General features: G+C 41.4%; 1 protein-coding gene across 3 annotated transcripts in view; it reads right to left on the bottom strand.

Annotated features, from left to right (window-relative positions):
- LOC138446668 (ATP-binding cassette sub-family C member 4-like) overlaps positions 1-21174 on the bottom strand; it is a 172526-nt gene that overhangs the window by 136503 nt on the left and 14849 nt on the right. For all 3 annotated transcript variants that reach the window (XM_069601890.1, XM_069601893.1, XM_069601891.1), the window contains exons 4-7: positions 10140-10364; positions 3667-3756; positions 1938-2101; positions 660-785 (exon numbers count right to left, since the gene is read on the bottom strand). In XM_069601890.1, the coding sequence (XP_069457991.1) occupies positions 660-785; positions 1938-2101; positions 3667-3756; positions 10140-10364 (605 nt within the window). The remainder of the gene's footprint in view (positions 1-659; positions 786-1937; positions 2102-3666; positions 3757-10139; positions 10365-21174) is intronic.

Genomic DNA, 21174 nt, shown 5'->3' with positions numbered 1-21174 from the left:
CTCCTCCAGAAGCTCATGAACTTGTGGGGAAAGAGAATAAGACACCCCAAAATTGTGAGACACCAAGACATCAGACAGAGACAGGCACCATGGCCCCTCTGGAAGCACATGTCCTGGCTATTGTAAATAGTGCTGCAGTGAGCATTGAGGTACAAGTGTCTTTTTGAATTCTGGTTTTCTCAGGGCATATGCCCAGTAGTGGGATGGCTGGGTCATATGTAGACTTATTCCTAGTTTTCTAAGGAATCTCCATCCTGTTGTCCATAATAGCTGTGCCAATTTGCACTCCCACCACAGAGCAAAAGGGTATTGTTTGTAGATGTTTTCTTGATGGCCATTCCTACCAGTGTGAGGTGACACTTCACTGTAGTTATGATTTGCATTTCTCTAATAAAGAGTGATGTTGAACATTTTTTTCATGTGTTTATTGACTGTTTCACTTCAGAAGCATATATAATTTTGCCTTTAAGAAGATTGTAAATGGAACAGCAGTTTAAAATGACATTTCCCCTCTTCCACTTAACCCGCCTGCCACATGTGAGGCGTGGATTCATAGTATTTAAGCTCATCTTCATGTGAAAAGTGGTAAGACTTCTAATTTCAGTCAGTAAAACCAGGGGGGAAGTACAAAAATATGGTGTGATACATAAAAAACTTACCTTCTCAGTCTGGTAATAAGATCTATAAATGACTTTTCCCAAGCATTCATTTTTATTGTTTTGATGCCAGTTATAACTTCACTCATGGTCCTGATCCTGTCATCCGTGACAGCTGCGGTCTTACTCCTGAGGGGACAGACGTGAGAGATGAGCCTCAGTGACCACAGGCCAACTTTCTTTAGCAGCAACAGCAGGGGGCACAGGGAGGGACCAGTGATCCATGATTCCCTTATAGCTCTTCTGTGCTGACATCACAGGCAGGTCCTTCTCAAAGTGCAAATGGAGACAAAGACTTCTAGGAAGTCAACCTTTCAGCCCAATTCAAGGAGTAACTTGGAGAACACGCAGTACTGGCTGAGAAAGACCTGAAGTGAGTCAGGTACAAACTTTCCACCTAAGGTCGCAGTTGGGCAGGGGATTCAAAAAGATACTGAATCTAATGGGAAGACAGTGTCTGTGCTGTGATAAAATAGGAATGAAGCGCTGGCGAGCAGAAAAGATCAGGCTGTTAATTCCACTGGGAAAGGAGAGCAAGAGCTTCAGAGACCTGGCAGCACTGGAACAGGGCCTCGAAGGGTAAGGAACATCTCTCCACAGTGAGACAGGAAAGGGAATTTCAAATAGACAAAACTATCACATGTAAAGTCACCAAAAAAAGAAGAAAAAAAAAACTCAGAAAAAAATCTTCAAACAGCACAATACCTCCATCACCTGACAACCTGGACAATGACCCACCTCCAACCCTGTGGGACCTGCTTCAGGTCTATCTCATCACCGTTAGGCCCTTCATCACCAGCCACTGTTCTATCACATATACTGCTGGGACTGTGTGGCTGTATAAAGGGAAAGTTAATTAAGACTGACCTTGTCCTTGAGGCTCATATAAGTTAATGGAAACACTGAATTAAAACCAAGACATGAACATAGATACCTGAAAATTGCATAACAAAAATACATGCAGCTAAACTTGAGCATATAGGAATGTTACTATTTGATAATACTTAAATAACTTCCGTATAGGTAACTTCTGCTCAAGGACACTGCACTTATTCAGGTATGGTGCTAGAAGGAGCCAGTGAGTGCAGTCACCTTTCCCTCTTCTCGATAAGCCTTCAGCTTAGGGCTGGAGCCTCCACTGGCTAAGCCTGAAGGGTCTGCAGTCCACGTAAAGAAGAGACTAGAAAAGGCATTGGTTTTGTTTTTGAAGAGAAGCATCAAGCAAATGGTGAATGTTACCAAGCACACATCACCTAGTTTTTAAACCAGTGTTTCTCTTACCTGAGTGATGAAAACAGCATCCCAAAGCAGCTTTGCAAAAGCAGAAGAATAATGAGAACCGCCATCCCAGCAAGACAAGATATTCCTATTTCCATCCAGAGCAGGGCGGTCACTGCGACAGCCTGCAGTGGCCCCACCCACAGATAGTGCAAGAACATTGTAACCTTAAAAGAGAAAGACAAGCCTTCTTAGGACTATAAAATCAAAATAAGTTAAGGACAGAGTGTAGAACAGCCTGTTCTGAAAGAACAGACAGGAATCTAAACAGAAATGATCTCAGTGAGTTTTAAACCTGATGAAGCAGAAATCCAAGTGTCCACCCCAGATGACGCTGTTCTGGGGCAGCACAGGGCCGGCCTCAGGGACGTGCCAGGGAGAACCTGAACAGTAGCACTGAAGGAAAATGTTGATTTTGTCCACAAGAGAGATGAGCTCAGGGCTTCCCCAAACTCTCTCTGTCCCAAAATTCAGCCCCCATCACCCAAGAAGAGCCTATATTATGGTACCTACCACTCTCTCCAATATCTACTTGTGTATTTACCTTCCAGACAGGTTGTGGCCTTTCCAGGGCAGAAATTAAGGCTGACTCACCTTCAAACTAAGTAGAAGCCTTACATCATGTTTAATGAATAAATAATTGAAGGATAAGTGAAAGCATTAGTCATTTAGTCATGCCTGATTTTTTCGACTCCATGGATTGTAGCCCACCAAGCTTCTCTGTCCATGGGATTTTCCCAGGGAAGCATCCTGGAGTGGATTGCCATTTCCTTCACCAGGGAATCTTCCTGACCCAGAGATAGAAACCAGGCCTCCTGCATTGCAGGTGGACTCTTTACCACCTGAGCCACAAGGGAAGCCCCTAAACTTAAAGGCCAGGATCATCCAGGAAAGAGAAGTGGTCTATACAGATCTGACCAACAGCTATAACACTCTGGGTAATGTGATCTGTTCATAAAGTGTGAAATGGGTATGATGGGACAGCAGAGAGGAGGCTGTGTCTGACTAGGGACCACACACTTGGCATTTATTCCTCAAAGGCTTCCTATGCAGCAGGCACTGAACAGGGCACACAAAAAGAACAATCCCTGCCCATCAGGCCTTCATCATCCAGATGGGGAGGAAAACAGTCCAGCAACACTCATACCACGTGCCAAGATGGGCCACTCCAGGAGGACCCCAGGAACACTAACCAAGCTGGGCAAGAACACTGCTGCTGCTGCTGCTGCTGTTGCTGCTAAGTCGCTTTAGTCGTGTCCGACTCTGTGCGACCCCATAGACGGCAGCCCACTAGGCTCCTCTGTCCCTGGGATTCTCCAGGCAAGAATACTGGAGTGGGTTGCCATTTCCTTCTCCAATGCACAAAAGTGAAAGTGAAGTCGCTCAGTCGTGCCCGACTCTTAGCAACCCCATGGACTGACTGCAGCCTACCAGGCTCCTCTGTCCATGGGAATTTCCAGGCAAGAGTACTGGAGTGGGGTGCCACTGCCTGCCTATTACTGAAAGTATGCTGCAGACCTTGTCAGGAAAACAAAACCCTCATCTACAGGACAACACATATTATCACATCTAAGCTGCACACAGAGGAAATGAGCATCGGATAAAGAGAATCTTTGCCTTGCGTCCTCAACAGAACCCTGGCTGACACCAAACCCTGGCACCTGGAAGCCCAATAAGCTAAACCCAGTGAGGAGGATGGGAAATGGAAGAGGATCCCTCAGGGGCAGCTCACCTGATCAAACCTGTTCACATCGTTGGACATCAGGTTGACTATCTGGCCTGTGGTGGTCTTCCCCATCGCAGAGCTACTCAGGTGAAGTGACTGAAATGCGAGAAAGATACAGAGAATCGGATTCCTACAGTGATACCAAGTCAGTCTGAGAACATAGCAAAATGGAGTGCATTTTCCTGGGGTTTTGTGTGGTGTCAGGACTAGCAAACAGGATGATGCCTGAAAGCAGGGCTCTAGCGACCCATGTTCATCCTTAGATGATTTAATGTGGCAGCAGCCCTGCCTACAAGGACAGCAAAGGGAGGAGCAGGAGACAGGTGAAACCCTCCACCCTGTTTCTCAATGAACTTAGACCTGTGTGAAGGATAAAGGGATACAGATTTAGACTTAGGGGTCAACTAAAGCAATTTTGAGCCAAAAACTAGACAGCAGACTAAAAAGTGGAGACATCACTATGCTGACAAAGGTCCATATAGTCAAAACTATAAGCTTTCCAGTAGGCATGTACAGATGTGAGAGCTGGACCATAAAGAAGAATTGATGCTTTTGAAATGTGGTGCTGGAGAAGACTCTTGAGAGTCCTTTGGACAGCTAGGAGATCTAACCACTCAATTCTAAAGAAAATCAACCCTGAATATTCATTGGAAGGACTAATACTGAAGCTGAAGCTCCAAAACTTTGGCCACTTGATGCCAAGAGTTGATGAATTGGAAAAGACCCTGATGCTGGGAAAGATTGAGGGCAGGAAGAAGAGGGGGTAACAGAGGATGAGATGGTTGAATGGCATCCCTGACTCGATGGACATGAGTTTAAGCAAATTCCAAGAGATACTAAAGAGCAGGGAAGGCTAGTGTGCTGCAGCCCATGGGGTCAGCAAGAGCTGGGCAGGACTGAGTGACTGAACAACAACAACAAGATGAGAGTGGAGAGGCCGCCTCAAGGAAAGAGATTAAGGGACTTGGACTATAAATGTGGTCAGTCATTAATACCAGGTGTGACATCATTTAAACACTTTGGTCTTAGTTTCCTCATTCTAAAACTAACCAGTAAAATATTCAAAACACTAATCCTGTGAGGAACCTATGTTCTTAATGCCAGTCTGCTGACTTTACAAAAAGCACAGCCTATGCTGTACAATTCTTTCATTTGATAAAAAGCTCTGAAAAATTCCCTAGAGATCCAAGGAACCTGAACAGACCACCTTGAGCTATGTGAACAGACCACCAACTGGAGCCATGGATCCAAACAAAATGTCATGGTTCATAAAAATGTTCTACTTAGTCCTCAAGTTAAACAGAAAAATCAATGATCAAGTAAGACTATAAAGTGATACAGCCACAATGGAAGAAAGTATGGCAGTTTCGCAAAAGACCAAACATGAAATTAACATATAATATACCAATTTGGGGAGGCCTTACAAATAGCTGTGAAAAGAAGAGAAGCGAAAGCAAAGGAGAAAAGGAAAGATTAAAGCATCTGAATGCAGAGTTCCAGAGAATAGCTAGAAGAGATAAGAAAGCCTTCTTCAGCGATAAATGCAAAGAAATAGAGGGAAACAACGGAATGAGAAAGACTAGAGAGCTCTTCAAGAAAATTAAATATATCAAGGGAACATTTCATGCAAAGATGGGCATGATAAAGGACAGAAATGGTAGAGACCTAACAGAAGCAGAAGATATTAAGAAGAGGTGGCAAGAATACACAGAAGAACTGTACAAAAAAGATCTTCATGACCTGGATACTCACGACGGTGTGATCACTCATCTAGAGCCACACATCCTGGAATGTGAAGTCAAGTGGGCCTTAGAAAGCATCACTATGAACAAAGCTAGTGGAGGTGATGGAATTCCAGTAGAGCTATTTCAAATCCTAAAAGATGATGCTGTGAAAGTGCTGCACTCAATATGCCAGCAAATTTGGAAAACACAGCAGTGGCCACAGGACTGGAAAAGGTCAGTTTTCATTCCAATCCCAAAGAAAGGCAATGCCAAAGAATGCTCAAACTACCACACAATTGCACTCATCTCACATGCTAGTGGAGAAGGCAATGGCAGCCCACTCCAGTACTCTTGCCTGGAAAATCCATGGACGGAGGAGCCTGGTAGGCTGCAGTCCATGGGGTCGCGAAGAGTCGGACACGACTGAGCGACTTCACTTTGAATTTTCACTTTCATGCATTGGATAAGGAAATGGCAACCCACTCAAGTATTCTTGCCTAGAGAATCCCAGGGTTGGGGGAGCCTGGTGGGCTGCCATCCATGGGGTCGCACAGAGTCGGACACAACTGAAGCGACATAGCAGCAGCAGCAGCAGCACATGCTAGTAAAGTAATGCTCAAAATTCTCCAAGCCAGGCTTCAAAAGTACGTGAACTCTGAACTTCCAGATGTCCAAGCTGGATTTAGAATAGGCAGAGGAACCAGAGATCAAATTGCCAACATCCGCTGGATCATGGAAAAAGCAAGAGAGTTCCAGGAAAACATCTATTTCTGCTTTATTGACTATGCCAAAGCCTTTTGACTGTGTGGATCACAATAAACTGTGGGAATTTCTGTAAGAGAAGGGAATACCAGGCCACCTGACCTGCCTCTTGAGAAATCTGTATGCAGGTCAGGAAGCAACAGTTAGAACTAGACATGGAGCAACAGACTCGTTCCAAATAGGAAAAGGAGTACGTCAAGGCTGTATATTGTCACCCTGCTTATTTAACTTATATGCAGAGTACACTATGAGAAATGCTGGACTGGAAGAAACACAAGCTGGAATCAGTTTTGCCGGGAGAAATATCAATAACCTCAGATATGCAGATGACATCACCCTTATGGCAGAAAGTGAAGAGGAACTAAAAAGCCTCTTGATGAAAGTGAAAGAGGAGAGTGAAAAAGTTGGCTTAAAGCTCAACATTCAGAAAACGAAGACCATGGCATCCGGTCCCATCACTTCATGGGAAATAGATGGGGAAACAGTGGAAACAGTGTCAGACTTTATATTTTGGGACTCCAAAATCACTGCAGATGGTGACTGCAGCCATGAAATTAAAAGATGCTTACTCCTTGGAAGAAAAGTTATGACCACCCTAGATAGCATATTCAAAAGCAGAGACATTACTTTGCTGATTAAGCTCGGTCTAGTCAAGGCTATGGTTTTTCCAGTACTTGTATGGATGTGAGAGTTGGACTGTGAAGAAAGCTGAGGGCTGAAGAATTGATGCATTTGAACTGTGGTGTTGGAGAAGACTCTTGAGAGTCCCTTGGACTGCAAGGAGATCCAACCAGCCCATTCTGAAGGAGATCAGCCCTGGGATATCTTTGGAAGGAATGATGCTAAAGCTGAAACACCAGTACTTTGGTGACCTCAAGCGAAGAGTTGACTCATTGCAAAAGACTTTGATGTTGGGAGGGATTGGGGGCAGGCGGAGAAGGGGTCGACCAAGGATGAGATGGCTGGATGGCATCACTGACTCGATGGATGCGAGTCCGAGTGAACTCCGGGAGTTGGTGATGGACAGGGAGGCCTGGCATGCTGTGATTCACGGGGCTGCAAAGAGTCGGACACGACTGAGCAACTGGACTGATAGCAATTTCACTTCCAGAAATGTACTCATATTAAAGCACAAACTTAAACTGATTATTTGTGCACTGTGTTCATAGCAGCATTATGTACAAAAATCAAAAAGTATAAACAACTCAAATGTCGACTAACAGATGAATGGATACACACAATGTTGTACATACATATAAACGAATATGATTCAATCTTAAAAAGGACTTAAATTCTGAATCTGCTCCAAGACTGATGAATCTTGAAGACATTGTACTTACATGGCATAAACAAAATGACAAACTTTGTGTGATTTCACTTATATGAGGGACCTAGAGGAGTAAAATTCATAGAAAGAAGCAGTAGAAGGGTGATGACTAAGAGGAGGGGACTGAGGAGTTAATGGGGGCAGAGATTCAGTTTGGAAAGAAGAAAAAATTCTGGAGATGCACAGTGGTGATGGCTTAATGTGAATGTACTTAATGTCACTAAATGGTGCACTTAAAAACAGTTAAAATGGTAAATTTTATGCTGTGTATATTTTACAACATTTTTTTTTAATGAATGAAACAAAGCCAATAGTAATTTTATCAAAGCTACAGAAAGGTAAATAAATGACAAGTCATCTTATATGTGATGTGTGTACTAGTCACTCAGTCATGTTCGATTCTCTGTGACCCTATGGACTGTAGCTCTCCAGCCTCCTCTGTCCATGGAATGTCCCAAGCAAGAATACTGGAGTGGGTTGCCATTTCCTTCTCCATTACATATGATACACATTCCAAATTACAAACTATGACTTAGAGCTTAGCAGCTATTCCATTTCCAATACCCGACCTGCTTTCTCCTCAGGACCAGGGGTCAGGAGGTGGGGCCTGAGCATGAACCACAGATGTTCAGAGGGGCATTTCAGAGCTGCTCGGCAGCACAAGGTTTGCCCTGAGGAATCAGCCCACATGTAACCTGCAAGAAGTGTCTTATTTCTGCACCTCACTAGAAATCTAGATGTAATGCTGTGCATGAGGAAATACCCATGTTTCTGGAATTTCAGGTTATGTACACAGTTTCTGACTCTGTAAAGAAACAATTATTTTAGGCTAATTAAGCCAGTGTATGAACACTTTGGGAGATGATTACATTCACATAGGCAACATACAAGGTCAGATCAGATTTCCTAAAGGAAATCTGGATTTTCTTTAGGATTCCAAAATCAGATTTCCTAAAGGATTCCAAAGTGTTAGTGGGAAGAGGAAAAAAACTAGGTGGACAGTGGCCTATTGGTGCAGCCAAGCATGAGCTTTGTTTGACTAAACCATCATCTCAAATCTAACTTAAGGTTTTCACAATGCAGTTCTGGTGAAGTTTCCTGCATACTTATGGAAACTAAGCATTATCTGAAAAGATAAACATCTAGCTAATTTGCAGGAAAATCTGTGTATTTGTCTACTAAATGGTAGAAGGTGCAAGAGAATAACAAAAATGACGATGGCTGACAGTGAAGACCCTTAACTGGAAGGTATGTCACCCAAGGAGAAACTGGGATCATGTACCAAACACACACAGTGAGATGCCAGGGCCCTGAGTCCACACAGTCCCCAGATTTAACAAGAGTCTACTCAAGGAAACATGGGGGAAGACATTCTATATTTTGCCCAGAAAAGTATTCCCAAGAAACAGGAGCTCTAGATAAGTAACAAACAGTAAAAGAAGCAATAATTTTCATTTAAATTGCCTCATTTTAGCTTTCACTGAGGATTTTCTTCATTTGTAATAAGAATTAAATATATTTAATGTGGGCAACATGGTGTTTTGATATAAATAAACGCTGGGAAATGGTTACAATAGGAAAACAAATGAACATACCCATCATGGCACATGGTTATCCTTTCATGTGTGTGTGAAAGAACACTGAAGATCTATTCTCTCTGCAAATTTCAACTATAAAATACAGCTAAATAAAAAAATTCTTCTAGGAAAAACCAAACAGCCCAGGGCAAAGAGATATGCAGGATCAAGTTTTATAAAGAGCTCTTCAACTCTTAACACTGGTGTATCAGTGGCAATTCCTTTGTAAAAACACCTAAAATCCTTATTTCTTTTAAACTAGTTAAGATCAGGGTGAACTGTGGAATAATTCTGTCGCATTTCTCAATACAAAATCACTGAACACATCAAATCAGGTTTGATTAAAAGTGCTAAAATTCATATTAAAGAAAAAGGAAATATTGAATTAAGAAAATAACTTGAATGAATAGCAATAAATTCTCACCAAAATTACTAAAAACTGCATAAGATTTCAAGTTTCCTTCCAACATCAGCTCTATTCTTTAATACCATTATGAACAATCATAACTATAGAATATAGTGAGTGAGTCTATGTTTAGCATGGATTCCATTTATATTTTTCTTTAGTTCACAGAATTACATTCAACATGATTAGATGGGTCATTTAAACATATAATCATTCCCTTTCTCAAATATATTCTGTGCTCCTAGATTTAACTCTACAAATCTGATCACTGAGGTTTACTTTTAAATACAACTTTGATATAAAAGATGGTCTTAATGAACAACAAAATTGCCGCAAATACAGCTACAAGATTAAGGTATGGAAACATTGAAAACCAATTTAATACTTTTTATACTTATTTTTTTAATTATATTCCATTACAAATTGAGTGGATATTATGCAACAACCTGTGGATTAAAGTTATCAAAGGCAGCCCTGACCCAATCTCAATACAAAACTTTTCATTATTTACTGGTAAAGTTTGCTTAAATGACAATAAAAAAATTGGCCTGATGCAAATAGCAAGCTTCTTTAGGAAGGTGTAAATGATCCCAGTTACGAAATCTGTAATATACAGAGAACTTCCCCCAAATGTTCCTGATCCTTCAGGGGAGGAACACACTGTGGTACCGAGCGACACTCACCTTGCGGTAGATCATATGGCACACGGCTACCCTCAGCCTCATCCCCAGGCGCTGCATGTGATAGAAGTACAAGTGGTGCAGGACGGCCCACACGAGCACGCAGGCGCTCAGCCCTGCCGCATAGCCGTAGGCTTCGTGCAAAGCGGCAGAATCGGCAGGATCATAGTTTTCAACATAACTAATTATTTTCCCCAAAAACATGGGCAGAACTACCTTGGTGCCCTCCTGAAAGAAAAAAGCCCTTATTAGAAATACAAGTCATGCCAGTTTTTCTTAACACAAGCTTTACTTTTATTATAGCATTTTAAAAACCCATCTTGACAAAATGCTACATTCAGGGCTAATCTTAAAAAAAAATACACAGATCCACTATCTCCAATAAGAGAAGCAGAAAATAGTTTTAACGTAAGCCAAAATCTTACACTCAAAGACAATAAAGTCTTAGTATTGGGTTGGCCAAAAAGTTCTTTTCGTTTTTAAGTAAAAATAAAACATATTTTTCATTTTCACCTAGAACTTTGTTGAACATATTCAAAGTTCTATTCCACTATCGTCTGCCATTTTTCAGGAAACTATAATTCCATCTTTCCAAAACTTTATATTGAGCAAAAACTATTTCAGGTACCTTTTAAAGTCTTCCTGGGAATTAATATTCTTTCCATTAAAAGAATTTTATAAAAAAACAAAATTAATATAAACCCGAAGGAGCAGCGTCTGCTGAATATGGCAGATGAGTCAGAACTTCCAAGCCAAGCTGTAACAGTTTTTGTCTGGCCATCAAAGAAACATGCGGTCTTACATTACCCTGATGGAACATAATTCATTTTCTGTTGACTAATTCAAACACTTTACATCAAGTGCTGCTTTAAGTTGGCCTAACGAGGAGAAGTACTCATTTGAATTAACTGTTTGGTTTTCTGAAGGAGCACATAACAGAGGACTCCCTCCCAGTCCCACAATATACATAACAACACCTTCTCTGGATGAAGACTGGACTTTGGTGTGGTTGGTGGTAGTTCATTTCACTTACCCAACAATCTCCTTCATTGCACATTAGTGTACAGTATCCACATGTCATCGCCCATCACAATTTGTTTTTAAAATGGAATATTTTATTAATAGTTACATTTCAGTAGAGAATTGCTTGTGGAAATAATGGTCAAGAAGGTTTTTCTTTTTTCCTCCCTTAACTTAGGTGGAAACCAAACATCAAAGTGATTAATTGAACCAAGATGGTGAAATGACTTTCAATGGTTTTTTTTTTTTTTTTTGAGTATGCTGGCTATCTCCCACATGATATAACATTGATTGTTCTCAATTAATGTCTAGATTTGATCTCTATCAACTTTAACTGGTCTACTCAACTGAAAAGCATCATTCACCAAGAAATCTCCAACACGAACCTTTTTTTTTTTTTTCTGTATTGGGTCTTCATTGCAGTGCACATGCTTCTCTAGTTGGAAAGCAGCAGCATAGTTGCCCTGAGGCATGTGATACCTTAATTCCCCAACCAGAGAGCAAATGCATGACCCCTGCATTGGAAGGCAGACTCTTAACCACTGGACCACCAGGGAAGTCCCCTGATGGGTTTGTTTTTGATAGCTCTCTTCTGTCTGTAAGATGTTGAGGAATCCACAGGAGGAAGAGAAGGAGAATCCAAAATTCAAAACACAAAGCATAACTAAAAAGCATTTTCTGCTCAACTGAAAAAAGCTGATGCCATCTCTCAAATAGATGAGGCACTGAAGCCCTACACTCCTGTCTTGGTCTACACACACATGTTCACAGGCTGTAACACCTGCCTTACCTTCCACAAGGTCACAGGAGATTTCATCTACTCCAGAGAAGAGAAGACTGTTTATTGGAAGAATTATGAGTAGGATGACCATATCAGAGGAAGATGACTAGTTCTCAAGAACACAAAGGCTCATTGTTACATTTCTAGGAAGCCTCATCATTCACTCCTGCAGGCACTAAGAGCTTAAGAAGAGCCCCTCATAGATTGTAAAACTGTTGATACAATTTACTGAGATGGAAGTCTGGAGGCTTCCACAGAGAAGCAAGAAAGTCAAACTACACATGGCAGTCTCAGCCCAGATATGATCAAGGAAAGCCCAGTGCTGCAGGCTACAAACCTGGGGGTATCCACCAGAAGCCCAGTGATAACACCTGCCATCCCAAAGTGTCCTAAAACTCTGATTTTTGGGGGGAATCACTGCTGTCTGTTCAGTACAGTTGCTCAATAGTGTCCAACTCTTTGTGATCTCATGACTTCAGCATGACAGGCTTCCCTGTCCATCACCAACTTCCAGAGCCTGCTCAAACTCATGTCCATTGAGTCAGTGATGCCATCCAACCATCTCATCCTCTGTCATCCCCTTCTCCTCCCACCATCAATCTTTCTGGAATCAGGGTCATTTCCCATGAGACAGTTCTTTGTATCAGGTGGTCAAAATATTGGAGTTTCAGCTTCACCATTAGTCTTTCCAATGAATATTCAAGACTGATCGCCTTTAGGATTGACTGGTTGGATCTCCTTGCAGTCCAAGGGACTCTCAAGAGTCTTCTCGAATACCAAAGTTCAAAAGCATCAATTTTTCAGTGCTCAGCTTTCTTTATAGTTCAACTTTCATATCCATACATAACTGGAAAAACCACAGCTTTATTATTATTATTATTTTACTTTACAACATTGTATTGGTTTTGCCACACATCAACATGAATCTGCCACAGGTGTACACGTGTTCCCAAAAGGAAACTATAAGCAAGGTGAAAAGACAGCCTTCGGAATGGGAGAAAATAATAGCAAATGAAGCAACTGACAAACAACTAATCTCAAAAATATACAAGCAACTCCTGCACCTCAATTCCAGAAAAATAAACGACCAATCCAAAAATGGGCCAAAGAACTAAATAGACATTTCTCCAAAGAAGACATACAGATGGCTAACAAACACATGAAAAGATGCTCAACATCACTCATTATCAGAGAAATGCATATCAAAACCACAATAAGGTACCATTTCATGCCAGTCAGAATGGCTGTGATCCAAAAGTCTACAAGCAATAAATGCTGGAGAGGGTGTGGAGACAAGGGAACCCTCTTACACTGTTAGTGGGAATGCAAACTAGTACAGCCACTATGGAGAACAGTGTGGAGATTCCTTAAAAAACTGGAAATAGAACTGCCTTATGACCCAGCAATTGCACTGCTGGGCATACACACAGAGGAAACCAGAATTGAAAGCGACACGCGTACCCCAATGTTCATCGCAGCACTGTTTATAATAGCCAGGACATGGAAACAACCTAGATGTCCATCAGCAGATGAATGGCTAAGAAAGTAGTGGTACATATACACAATGGAGTATTACTCAGCCATTAAAAAGAATACATTTGAATCAGTTCTAATGAGGTGGATGAAACTGGAGCCGATTATACAGAGTGAAGTAAGCCAGAAAGAAAAACACCAATACAGTATACTGACACATATATATGGAATTTAGAAAGATGGTAATGATGACCCTGTATGCAAGACAGCAAAAGAGACACAGATGTATAGAACAGTCTTTTGGACTCTGTGGGAGAGGGAGAGGGTGGGATGATTTGGGAGAGTGGCATTGAAACATGTATAATATCATATAAAAGCACAGCTTTGACTAGACGGACATTTGTTGGCTGTTACTCAGCTGTCTGTTACTCATCTATTTGATCATAACATCGTTTCAATTACAGGAGGAGTAAGAGTAATGTCACCTACCTAAAAGAATATCAATAAATGCAAGAAATTCAGCAAAAAAGAGTGTAAAATAAAGGCAGGTCATTACTGCCTAAGTGTCTAGGGTTATCTCCTGAAAGACAGTCTTTAATAACCCAGATGAGCAGACTCACTAAGGAGTAATGCCAGTCCGTAGCCTACAGCTTCTACTCTTCTGTCTATTCTTGATCCTCACCTCAACTAGTAAGGAATAAAATAACTGAGAAAATATTCCCTATCAATCTTGAAACTAACCAAATGAAAAGTTTCTGGATAGGCAGCCACAAGATCAAAAATTGTTCCCCCAAACTCTTCATCTTCGACATCAGTCTGATTTTTGAATATTCTTTCCACAAACCATTGAAAAATAGAGTTTTTATATCTTTATAGGAATTCTTCACAACTATGAAGCCATGAAAGATTTTTTTTAAAAGAGTCTAATATAATATGACAACATTTGATCAAAGTTCTACAAGAATCTGAGGCTCTGAAGCAGACATTTCTTGGAGGAGTCCTTTGTATTCAGCCTCCTGATAGCACTTGACTTTTGGGCCCTATTTCCTGCTTCTTAGGGGAAATTTTCACAGGGTTAAGTGCTAATATTCCCCACTCAGTATAGTTTCTCCGTTACATTTCCACACATACTTAAAAGGTTTCTTACCCAGCTTCACCATCTCTGCTTCATGAGAAAAGTTAAGAAAACACAGAAAACAGAAAAAGCCTATATCAGACAAAGACAAAAAATGCTTGAGTGAAATATATAAGCAGAAAAAAATGAGCTTGTGGGAGAAATGAAGGGACAATTTATCTTCAGAAATGGGGGAACAGGTGACAGATAGCACAGTTGAGAAAGATCCAGAGCTAAGGAGAAAAATAAATGACTCTTGGAAAATCATAATCACTAGGATTCTAAATATAACTTCACTCCTCCTGACAAAGTGGTCTTCATCCTGACTGCACCTTAGCATCACCTGGGAGGGATTAAGAGCACTCTGAAACCTGAAGGCAAGCCTCCAGAAACTGGTTTAGGTTCAACTGATTAAGGATGGACCCTGAAGTTCCCTCTCCCTGGAAGATTCTGGATGTAGAAACTAATCCCATGGAAGCATCAGCTATTCTCCTGCATCATCAGGGCATCTGGGCCTGGAGGTGCCATGAACCTGCTTTGAAGGACTTACAAGTACCACAGAAAGTTTAAACCTGAGTTCCATGTTACATATCATACTTCTAAGAAAATTCCTTATGAACCCAAGCTCTTGAGACACCAAAGATGAAATTCAGACCTTTCATTTGAAACCACGGGAAAAAATTAAATGTTTATAAAATACAGTATTTACAAAATAAAAATATAAATCAAAATTTGTAATGTTACATCTAAAGAGGGAGAAGAATTAGAATGGAACAAGGATACCAGTCTTCTTTTAAAACAGCCTCTTCTGTTGATTTGACTTTGGAATTGTGAAAACATTATACAGAATTGTAATTATAAAACAATCAAGTTTTCAAAATCAATTCCTAAAATTTCAGAGTAAAATGAAACAAAAACTATATCCATCCAGTAGGCTGGCAATTACATAAAAACGAATTATTAAAAGTGGTTTTAAAAAAAATTTGAAAACACATTCCCTGTGTGATATATCTATCTAAGAACAATATCAACAGCAACAACAACAACAATACACTTCCAAAAGTCACATTATGGTTAATAGTGTTGATATTATAAGATTTTTTAAAAAGATTTTTAAATGAATAATTATGTCGGTATCATTGAGAACTGCAATTCACTGAAGTTGCTCAATCATGTCTGACTGTGACCCCAGGGACTATAGCCTGCCAGTCTCCTCTATCCATGGAATTTCCCAGGCAAGAATACTGGAGTGGGTTGCCATGCGCTCCTCCAGGGGACCTTCCGAACCCAAGGATGGAACCCAGGTCTCCAACACTGCAGGCAGACTCTTTACCATCTGAGCCAACATTAAGCATGGCAGAAAAGAGAAAAGATGATGAGAGGAAAAGAGATAACCATCTAAGAGTAAAAAGATAAAGTAAAAATACTATTGTCTTGAATCTGGTTTAGATTGGAAATACCCATATAAACTCAAGGTCTGTTTACTATTTTTTAAAAAAAGGTATTCTAGCTCTGTACAATGACAAAGCTGAGAAACAGTAGCCAACTCAACAGCAACAAGCATCCCTAGTGCCCAGACAATAGTCTCTAAACACCATTTCCCACTAGAAGGAGCCATGGCTGCTTGGAGAAATGGAGACTCCAGGGCTGGGGCAAATTTGTACTTAAGATGCCCAGCTTTTTTGAGTGTAACAATAAACCAGAAACTTCTTGTCATATCAGAAAGCAAAAAATTAGCGAAGATTTCTACAGTTTGCACAAAGACAGGAGTCCTGGGAAGAGATCTATCCTATCCTTAATGGCAGAGCTTGGTTTCACAAAGGGCTTAGAAAACTCATTGCTGTTTATAGGCCATCATAGCAGAACAAGAACTATTGAGAAAAGTCACTTCTAAAAATCAACTTTTCTGGACAGTAATTAGAAGTTTCACTTCTAAGAAGAATTTTGAATTTTTCACCATTATGAAAGCAATCTTTTTAAAAAGGAGTCATCTATTTCCTTGACTTATTGAAGAGAATGGATTTAGAAGGATTGGAGGATGAATGAAATAGGTGAGGGAGACTAAGAGGCACAAACTTCCAGTTATGGGAATGTAATGTACAAGATAGGAAATACAGTCAATAATATTGGAATAACTTTGTATGGTGACAGAGGGCAACTAGACTGATCAGCATGATCATTTTATAATGTACAAAAATATTGAATTACTATGCTATACACTTGAAACTAATATAATATTGTAAGTCAATCATACTTCAATTTTTTAAAAAAAAATTTTCAATGAGACAATAAAAATACACTTTTTTAAGTGAATTGAAAAGCACCACCCTCAAGGTCATCACTGTGGATATTACTGACATCTGATGGCTAATGCTATGCTCTCAAGAACCAGCAAGACAGGTCTGCTCTGCAGGTCCCTGGCTGCTTGGCTCAGTGCCCCCTCCTCCTCTCCCTTGCTGTGTGGTCCTCAGTGGTTGCTCTGAGCCCACAGTATCTCTGCCACCAGCAGCCACTCCTCAGCCTCCCAGGTCGAGCAGAAGTGAGGGATACATGGAAGAAAGAGTTGGGAAATAAATGCAAAGACCACTTAGCTCTTGGGGAACCAGCCCTGAGTCGAGGCACAAAGCCCACTTTGGGACTCAGATGATTCTCCTTACTCCCTGCCCATCAGTTGAGCTCCAAATCGAAGACTTATACAAATATGTATCTTCCTATAGCCTCTACCTAAAACAGAGACAACCAGCAAAAGTGGCCTTGGATAAAGGTCAGTGATTAGATGAGGCCAGCCATTTCTAAGGTTCCCAGGGTCGGGAGTGAGTGAACCCACTGAGGCTCTTCAAGGTCACCGCATTTACACACCAGCAGGTGAAAACCTCACCTCTCAGAGAGAAGCCATGATGACCTGGGGAGGTGGTCTCTGTGTCTCTGGTCCAGGAAGAGTCTTTAGGATCCTCCTCTCCACCCTGAGGGCCCCGGGCAGGAGGAGACCTATTCTCCTTCTCCTCACCCAAGGTCCCCATGGGGGTGCACACAGGGGCCAAGGTGCTGGGAACTCGCTGGCTGATCTGTTCTAATTAGGGGGGACTTGCACGTGCTCCAGGTTGAACATTAGCCTGGTACTGGCTTCCCCAAGCATTGTGATCACTCCTCAATTCTCACAGGACAAAGGTTTCACACTTTGAAATCCTAACCCTTAAAGCCTCACCCTGGACTAGCATCACCCTGCCTCTTCCCACTAGTGCTGCCCAGAGTGCCTGTGCTGTGGTTAGTCACAGCACTGTCTGGAAACCATGGGTAACCCATGAGTCGTTCTGTGCACCAGAAGAATTAAAAGAGGGCAGGAGGTCACAAAGTAAATGTGTTCATGTTTTAGAGAGTCCTACGCTGAGTTTAGATCTTATGCTATCTAAAATTATCACCACTTAAGGATGGTAATGAGGGGAAGGTTAAAGGGCTCCTGGTCTATCTGAACACAGCATGATGTTGCTTCTAGCATCAACATCCTAGTCAAATCTGGCACCCAGGGGACATGGACACCTGAACTCTACCCTCATTCAGGTCCCAAATCTGACTTCCTGACCCAGTCACCTGGGAGCTGACAGATTCTCTGTCTCTCCAGTTGTGTGGGGTGGACTTCACCTGCCCAGCTGCCCAGTGCCCACAGTGCCCTTCAATACAGCACAGCCTTTAAACAAAAGCCACGCCACCCACCTGTAAACCGCCTGGCCCACCCACCTCACCCCCAACACAATGGACTGAAGACAGCTCACACCTTCTCCACCTAAAACACCCCTTTCACAGCAACTGCATCTTCCATCCATCCTGCCCTCAGACATGCATAGGCTGCCCATGTCCTTAGGCAGTTCTAAGGGACCACGGAGAGCATGAGCCACCCAGGGGGGTCTGCAGCAGACCTCCAGCAGGCTCAGCCAGAACAGGGGGCTGACAGCACTGTGTCCCCAGGTGGACTGTCTTCTGGGGGGCCTTGACTCAGGATCTTCAGGGTCATGGAGCTCACTGACCTCACAGCTTTCTGCCTTGGTTTTCTCCTGCACATCCCCTCCTACACTCTCTGCCAATTCCAGGATACCAAGACTCTCCCTTCAACCAGCAAACCACCCCCACAGCCAGGACTGAAACTAGCACTGATGGTACATGGATTCTCCACGATTCATGGTAAAGCTGAAGCTCCTCCCCATGGGGGTCTCTGATTCAGGTGACCTGGCCCATGAAGAGGGAGCAGCCCAGGGAAGGGTGTGCTCTTGGACCTCTGGCAGCTCCTGCCCTGGGTCCTGTTCCACTGGAACAGGAGAGGCTATGATCCCTTCTTAGGAAAGCATTTATCAGATGTGTCCTGGCCAAGTTAACAATTGCTTGCTGAGTGATTATAAAATGTCTTAGGTTTTGGGCTCAGGTCCAAGTTTACTTCCTCCATACCAGGAGGCACATATTCCTTGAGGTTTTAGGATCTTCTTTTTCTCAAGGAAAACTTTTTTTTTACTTCACAATATTGTATTGATTTTGTCATACATCAACATGAATCTGACAAGGGTGTACACGTGTTCCCCATCCTGAATCCCCCTCCCACCTCCCTCCCCGTACCATCCCTCTGGGTCATCCCAGTGCACCAGCCCCAAGCATCCTGTATCATGCATCAAATCTGGACTGGCGATTCATTTCTTATATGATATTATACATGTTTCAATGCCATTCTCCCAAATCATCCCACCCTCTCCCTCTCCCACAGAGTCCAAAAGACTGTTCTATACATCTGTGTCTCTTTTGCTGTCTCGCATACAGGGTTATCATTACCATCTTTCTAAATTCCATATATATGTGTTAGTATACTGTATTGGTGTTTTTCTTTCTGGCTTACTTCACTCTGTATAATCGGCTCCAGTTTCATCCACCTCATTAGAACTGATTCAAATGTATTCTTTTTAATGGCTGAGTAATACTCCATTGTGTATATGTACCACTACTTTCTTAGCCATTCATCTGCTGATGGACATCTAGGTTGTTTCCATGTCCTGGCTATTATAAACAGTGCTGCGATGAACATTGGGGTATGCGTGTCGCTTTCAATTCTGGTTTCCTCTGTGTGTATGCCCAGCAGTGCAATTGCTGGGTCATAACGCAGTTCTATTTCCAGTTTTTTAAGGAATCTCCACACTGTTCTCCATAGTGGCTGTACTAGTTTGCGTTCCCACCAACAGTGTAAGAGGGTTCCCTTTTCTCCACACCCTCTCCAGCATTTATTGCTTGTAGACTTTTGGATCACAGCCATTCTGACTGGCATGAAAGTGTACCTTATTGTGGTTTTGATTTGCATTTCTCTGATAATGAGTGATGTTGAGCATCTTTTCATGTTTTTGTTAGCCATCCGTATGTCTATTTAGTTCTTTGGCCCATTTTTGGATTGGTCGTTTATTTCTCTGGAATTGAGATGCAGGAGTTGCTTGTATATTTTTGAGATTAGTTGTTTGTCAGTTGCTTCATTTGCTATTATTTTCTCCCATTCCGAAGGCTGTCTTTTCACCTTGCTTATAGTTTCCTTTGTTGTGCAGAAGCTTTTAACTTTAATTAGGTCCCATTTGTTTATTTTTGCTTTTATTTCCAGTATACTGGGAGGTGAGTCATAGAGGATCCTGCTGTGATTTATGTCGGAGAGTGTTTTGCCTATGTTCTCCTCTAGGAGTTTTACAGTTTCTGGTTTAGATCTTTAATCCATTTTTAGTTTATTTTTGTATATGGTGTTAGAAAGTATTTTAATTTCATTCTTTTACAAGTGGTTAAACAGTTTTCCCAGCACCACTTGTTAAAGAGATTGTTTTTAATACATTGTATATTCTTGCCTCCTTTGTCGAAGATAAGGTGGCCATAGATGTGTGGATTTATCTCTGGGCTTTCTATTTTGTTCCATTGATCTGTATTTCTGTCTTTGTGCCAGCACTATACTCTCTTGATGACTGTGGCTTTGTAGTAGAGGCTGAAGTCAAGGAGGTTGATTCCTCCAGTTCCATTCTTATTTTTCAAGATTACTTTGGCTATTCAAGGTTTTTTGTATTTCCATACATCTTGTGAAATTATTTGTTCTAGCTCTGTGAAAAATACCGCTGGTAGCTTGATAGGGATTGCACTGAATCTATAGATTGCTTTGGGTAGTGTACTCATTTTCACTATATTGATTCTTCCAATCCATGAACATGGTATATTTCTCCATCTATTAGTGTCCTCTTTGGTTTCTTTCACCAGTGTTTTATAGTTTTCTATACATAGGTCTTTGGTTTCTTTAGGTAGATATATTCCTAAGTATTTTATTCTTTTCATTGCAATGGTGAATGGAATTGTTTCCTTAATTTCTTTTTCTGTTTTCTCATTATTAGTGTGTAGGAATGCAAGGGATTTCTGTGTGTTGATTTTATAAAAGATCATACACCATGACCAAGTGGGCTTTATCCCAGGGATGCAAGGATTCTTCATTATCCACAAAACAATCAATGTAATACACCACATTAACAAATTGAAAAATAAAAGCCATATGATTATCTCAATAGATGCAGAGAAAGCCTTTGATAAAATTCAACATCCATTTATGATAAAAACTCTCCAGAAAGCAGGAATAGAAGGAACATATCTCAACATAATAA

Source organism: Ovis canadensis, chromosome 10 (assembly GCF_042477335.2).
Source record: "Ovis canadensis isolate MfBH-ARS-UI-01 breed Bighorn chromosome 10, ARS-UI_OviCan_v2, whole genome shotgun sequence".
In the NCBI taxonomy this organism is placed as follows: domain Eukaryota; kingdom Metazoa; phylum Chordata; class Mammalia; order Artiodactyla; family Bovidae; genus Ovis; species Ovis canadensis.
The sequence above is the reverse complement of the archived record's forward strand: the minus strand, read 5'-3'. Positions and strand labels throughout refer to the sequence as shown.